The sequence below is a fragment of the Dipteris shenzhenensis genome, chromosome 30 (assembly GCF_047967505.1).
Source record: "Dipteris shenzhenensis isolate YYH24624 ecotype China chromosome 30, Dip_SZ_1.0, whole genome shotgun sequence".
NCBI lineage: Eukaryota > Viridiplantae > Streptophyta > Polypodiopsida > Gleicheniales > Dipteridaceae > Dipteris > Dipteris shenzhenensis.
Genome location: NC_141625.1, coordinates 13,602,343 through 13,608,439, shown reverse-complemented (window position 1 = coordinate 13,608,439; position 6,097 = coordinate 13,602,343). Strand labels below are relative to the sequence as shown.

The 6,097-nt window shown below is 40.0% G+C and overlaps 1 protein-coding gene across 1 annotated transcript; it reads right to left on the bottom strand.

Annotated features, from left to right (window-relative positions):
* Window positions 1–2,440: 2,440 nt before the first annotated feature.
* LOC147881742 (uncharacterized) lies at window positions 2,441–3,588 on the bottom strand. Its single transcript, XM_087401239.1, has 4 exons — window positions 3,245–3,588; window positions 3,056–3,152; window positions 2,875–2,934; window positions 2,441–2,582 (listed from the first exon to the last, which is right to left on the bottom strand). The coding sequence occupies exons 1-4, from the start codon at window positions 3,586–3,588 to the stop codon at window positions 2,502–2,504; spliced, it is 582 nt and encodes a 193-aa protein (XP_087257365.1). The 3' UTR covers window positions 2,441–2,501.
* Window positions 3,589–6,097: the final 2,509 nt, after the last annotated feature.

The window sequence follows — 6,097 nt, the reverse complement described above, 5'->3', positions numbered from 1 at the left end:
CTTCTCACGACACTTTATTGATATAAGAAATCCATTTATAATATTTTTGCTCCATAATATATTAAATTTTTATTAACTAATATTAAAATATAATTTTGCTAAAAATATATATTGTTAATCTATAAATTAATATAAATATTATATAAATATATATATAAATACATTAATTAAAAAAATATAACAATGAAAATATTTTTGAATGGGAAGTCTTCTAGCATATATGCTTTATATAATACTTATGCTTAAAACAATGAAGAATTAGTGAATGTATTTATAAGGTAGTTCTTAATATGAAAAATCTCTATAATATTCTTCCTGCTTTTAACTAGATATTAAATTTTAGTTTTAATAGAAATATACATTATTAACTTAAAAACTAATATGAATATAATGTAATTATAACATAAATTTAAATAAATATATAAATTATTAATATTATACATTAATAACATTTAAATTTATGTATATTATATACTAATAACCTTTAAATTTTAAAAAGGTATTCAATCAAAGAATTGAATTAATTTAAAAAATAAGAAAATATTAAAATTTACACAAGTACTTTTAGCATGTATGCTTTTCTTCCATGTGTATAATACTTGTTAGTCGAAGAATAAAGAATTAGATAATGTATTTGTAAGGTAGGTATTTAAAACCATAGAATCTGGAAGAGGTTTAGAATACTAAAGATACGTTTGAGGAAAAAAACATTTGCACTTCTCTAGCAATAACTAAACCAGTCGCATGCCTAATACACTGACACTAGTAAATGGACATTTTAAATAAGCTGTGCATCTCAAAGCCACAATAATTATGTAAAGTTCATTTTAGTCAAGTGAAGCTCACGCCAAGCTTGATGGATGAAAAACTTTAAATTGGTCTATAATAGGTTGGAAGTGAATCTAGCTTCCTGATCAGCCTGTGATACAACTCTTGCAATTTCTCACACAATTCTTCCATGAGTGTACAACAAGATGAATGCTCATAAAGCATTCATAAGGCCTGCCTTAGATGCACAGCTTGGAAGAGAGAGAGAGAGAGAGAGAGAGAGAGAGAGAGAGAGAGAGAGAGAGGTTAGGGAGGGGGTCTTGCCTTGAAATAAAAAGAGAGAAAGAGGGGGATGACATGCCCTTAATGAGCCCTTAATTAATCATATAAAAAGAAAAAACAGACAAGTGGACCAATAAATAATTCACTAATAAAAACTTTTTAAAAATCAAAATTTTTACAGAAGGCAGCCTATGGGGAATTTTGGGTTTCTTGGCCTCTCCTTGAGCCAAGTGTCCTAATATAAGCCTTGGATTTAATTTTGATCCAAGGCCTACAACACTTGATGAAAAGCATGCTTTTGGATGAAAAGCTCTTGATGGAAGGCATGAGTGCTTTTGAAGGCCTCTAAATCTATATATTTCGCAAACTTCAACGCTTTAGATCGTCTAGCTGATGTTGGCTCTACCGTCCTCTCTCTCCAACATCGCTCACATCGAGAAACCATTTCAGAGGTAGAGACAAGATTTTCACGACAAATGACGGAAAAAATCATGGTAAGAATTTGGTTGATGCTTGAGCTACAATATAGATACACTCATTGAGATTTAGGTAATATATCATTCTCTTACATATTCGTGATACTCAATCTCGGCGCTAATATTCTCGATGATTACAACCTCAGTGCACAGGGAAGGGCCCGTTCCCTCGGATTATAACTATTTGGGAAAGGAAGCGTACCACCTTCTCGCCCACACTATGTGTGGTTATATAAAAAAAATATATATCTATATATGTGTGTGTGTGTGTGTGTGTGTGTGTGTTCCTTTTCAAGTTTTGTGTTTTTTCTTTCTTTTGCATATTCTAAATTCTTCTTTTTCTATTTGTGTCGAGGTGTTCGCAAAAAGGGAACGCTTAAACGCATCCGCCATTTGATCGGGCCTGCTATTATCAGCTTAGTTTATAGTCAAGTCTTTTTCAAGCACCGGCATGTCATCCTTTCTTCATCTCGTTAATTTATAATCAACATATTATGCATTACTCTCTTTATTCATTCACTTTCGACACCGTAGTGCCCACCTCCAAGACGAACCTTCAGTAAGGCCTGCATAGAGGCATTTCAACAACCTAGGCATCAAACAATTTTGGAGCTAACGTCTAGATTCTACACTTCTTCATTGTGGAGATAAACTTGCTTTGACAAAAGTTGATTTGAAGCAAAGTAGGCAAGCTCACAAATTGCACACCATTACGACAAAAAAACCAAACCGTGGGAGACAAATATACCGCAACGCAATGCCAAAAGCCACGATGAAAGGATGTTCTAGACAAAGTGGTCGTTGGATTTTCTCAACTGTCTCCTCAACAGGCTGACACAAACTAGGTTTACAAGTCAACCCAAAACCGCACTGATGAGTCTTATCTTTGTTTTTAGTTTTTTTTGGGAGCCAAACTGGGAGACGAATCTCCGTCAACCCATGAATGCCAACAGCCAACAAGAAGGCTGGAAGCAGTCATTGGATTCTCGCAACTATCTCCTCCACAGTCTTGTCCAGGTCCAGATTTCTAAGCTTTGTGTAGGGTCTTGGCATCCCCTGATGCAGAATATCCAAAGGATTAATTACGGGAAGGAGGGCTCTCTCTCTCTCTCTCTCTCTCTCTCTGTGTGTGTGTCATTATTCACCGTATGAACTATTATTGCTAGACACATCAAATGCCTAAAGCAAGCCCTGCGGATAACTTAAAACCCAGAACTCAAAGACCTCGTGTCGCTATTCACGCTTTTGTAGTGACATTATCTCGCTATTTAAATAGATGGAGCTGAGAGCTCAAACGAGCGACATGTCACACAGGTAAATCAACACAACAGAAGAGATGGCGATGTACCAGCAGCGAGACGAAGACCTTCCCTTCTCGATCACGTATCTCAAAGCATCCTTTCCTTGGCTGAATTACAAAGAATATGTGAATTACAAATACTTTAGATCAGTTACATTGACAACAGCACATGCGATCAGGAATAACGAGAAGAGCACGATCAATGACAAAAAGAGGAGACGACACCAACTTTCTCTGGATTGACGAGCACTTCAAGTTCTGGAAGGGCTTCCTTCAAGCCGGATTGCACCTTCGCGGCCCTGGTCTTGATCGAGTTGCATTCTTTACTGCAACAACAGAAATAGTTGAAGCATCAGAGATAGCAACACCAACATGGAGATGTATCTGCTAAGATCGATCAAATGCGCACGAAGAGCACCTCGCCTCAATGATGATCACGTTAGAGACGCCGCTGGCGGATTTGGGACCAGGAACTGTCTCGTCTTCTGCTTCTTCCCAAGTAACTTTCTTCTTCGGAAGAGGTTTCGCGGGAGACTTGCTTTTCTTCCCTCGCTTCGCAGTGTTCGCACCACCCATCTTCTCCTCTGTCTTTGCTTTCTTTGAGCTTGGCTCTTTTACCTCGTCCTCTTCTATCTCTTCCGCTACAAGCGCTTCCTTCACTTCCTCTTCAACAACTATTTCCTTTACTTCGTCCTTCCTTGTCTCCTTCGAGGTCTTACTGGCTCCCTTCCGGCCCCCTCTGCCATTTCGCTTGGGAGCCATGGAAAACCGCTTGAATCACCTTCTCTCTCTCTCTCTCTCTCTCTCTCTCTCTCTTTGTGTGTACAAGTTCTACGATAACTTCAAACACCTCCCAAGCACCTCTCGGCAGACACAGACAATCACAACCAAACTTATACGCCTGAATCAATCGGAACGAAGGATACAACACAAGCTAGCCAAGTGGGCAACGGACGCTCGATTTTCTACCTAATTCCCAACCAGCACCAACCGAGAAATAGACAACGGTCGGCACGCGCATGGCGAGAGGGCTAAAACCAGGGTCCCTGGAATGAAAGACAGCAATCCAACAGACAGGATGACAGTTTATGTCTCTTCAAATCTATCAGTGCATGGCACTTCCATCCTACGACGCCCGTTTCCCGCCTTACTTCTGTCTGCCATGAATCATATTACATAACTTCACTCAACATCAATCCACTCCCAGGCTCTAGCTCTCAAATTGAGTCTCAACATCAATCGGCACCTTTCACCCTTATCACACGGCTGCCACGGCACACTTTGCCGTCGTCAATCTGATGCTCAACCGCGACGACCCTGCCACCCTCCTATCTAGGATGTTCATCATTTACTCAAGTTGTTCTGATCCTATGACCGATAATTGCTGCGTCGCTACTTGCTCGATAATCATTCCGTCACTGATCCAGAATTTCTTGCGTATCGACTCTCGAGATCACAGTCACACTTGTCCAAATATCTGAGAGTTTAGCTCGTCGCTGTGGCCTGAGCTGCGCCCTCCAGGCTCCATATCTCCGAAATTCGAATCTATTCTACGTACCAAAGTCGCCGTAGCATTTCAGACTAGATGCTCCAATTCCAGTGCGGTAAAAAGACTGATTACGGAAGAGTGATTTGGGCCAAAAACTTTCATCAATGCTTCGCGTCATCATTGAGGTTTTTCGTCGTGCGTTCGCTAGCAAGATGTGTGTACGTAGAGGATATATGGGAATCTGAGTTGAATGCATTTTTTTTGGCAGAGACATGACATTGATAAATGTATATATACCTGAGTTGTCATAATCTAAGGTTGAAGAGAGGGTTTTCACATCTCATGGCCTTTGGCAGGCTTAGTGAAATTTTCACCTTGTTACCCGCTTGAATATGACCGAGCAGGGGTGAGCGAAACGGGCAGCCATCCTCCAAAAGGTTGTGTAAAGGGTTGTTGTCCTAGTTGGCCCAATAGGAAGGACGGACCCGAACACTCGACATGATTTGTGTCCCGCCCACTCCATGGCCAACTCCTCCCACCGCTACATGATTGATCCATTCCATCTCCTCTAACCGCTACACCAATTATATGTTGGTGACGTAAATTAGCAGCTTGACAACCACCGGCTACTGTGAACCACCAATTCTACTTCCTCCTCCATGGGGATCTTCGACAATGAGATATTCTCGCAGATGAGTTTTCCATAATAGGCCCAGGAGAAGAATTCTAGTAAACAACATTGAACATGAGGACATGAATCTAGCTATCAGACCAACAACAAGAGCACATAACCTTGCAAATTAAACAAACTAGGTTGCGGTAGGCAACCTTTCCGTCATGGCTCTAACTCCAAATTGGACCTGAATCCTCACTATTATTAAATTGGAGTTTCAGTAGCAAGGTCATGAGCTTTGTCCAATAATTACTCAATCAATTGATGGCAAGAAAGAAAACATGCAATTATCTCCCTCCTTATATAATAGATTTGCAAGAAGAATGAATAAAAAAGTATGCTTTTGGGTCAAATTTGGAAGGATTGTTTTAGTCCTTTAGATCAATCTAAAATCAAAGGCCTAAAATTATACACATGGCTTAAGGAGAGCTCACAAAGGGTGGCTTTTCTAGAAAGCACGTTTTAAACCCTTGGATCTTCATAAAGATCAATGCCTATAATCACGACACATGGTTTAACGAGGGCTTAGAAAAGAAAAACTTCCTTCTAGGCTACCTACCGTAAATATCTGAGTTTGGCTTCATCGACGAGCTTGGTCTCTGCCCTCCATATGTTCGAAATTTGAATCTATGCTACAATCGATGCCACCTATGGTTGTCAATCCCATTTCAAGCCTTTGTGACTAGATGCTTCAATTTCAATGCATTAAAGAATGGTCACACAAGAGTGATTCCAGCCTAAAATGTTCATCAGTACTTTCAACTATCATTGATGACTTTCGTCATGTCTTTGGCTAGTATGCCAACATGTGATGGCAATTTGTTGTACGTATATGATAAATGGGAAACTGAAAATCCGAGTGGTGATTTTTCAGCTTGAATGTATATCATGGATTTTTTTTACTAGCTTGAATATCTGACCTAGCCTAACAAGCTATGAATGACTTGAGATCTGGTCATGTTGGAGCATTGCTCCATGGGGATTGATGCCTTGCCTCCCAAATGAATTTGTAGTCTGTAGGCCACCTAGATCCTCATCATGTGTTGCAAGGCAGGGCAGGTTTTGTAGCCTAAGGCCTATGTGGGAGCCAGTGGTTTGTCCAAAGGGAG

Coding starts and splice junctions, on each gene's coding strand:
- LOC147881742 (XM_087401239.1), bottom strand. CDS start 3,588: ATGGCTCCCAAGCGAAATGGCAGAGGGGGCCGGAAGGGAGCCAGTAAG. Junction 3,153..3,244: donor GTGATCATCATTGAGGCGAG/GTGCTCTTCGTG, acceptor CTGTTGTTGCAG/TAAAGAATGCAACTCGATCA. Junction 2,935..3,055: donor TGCTCGTCAATCCAGAGAAA/GTTGGTGTCGTC, acceptor TTTGTAATTCAG/CCAAGGAAAGGATGCTTTGA.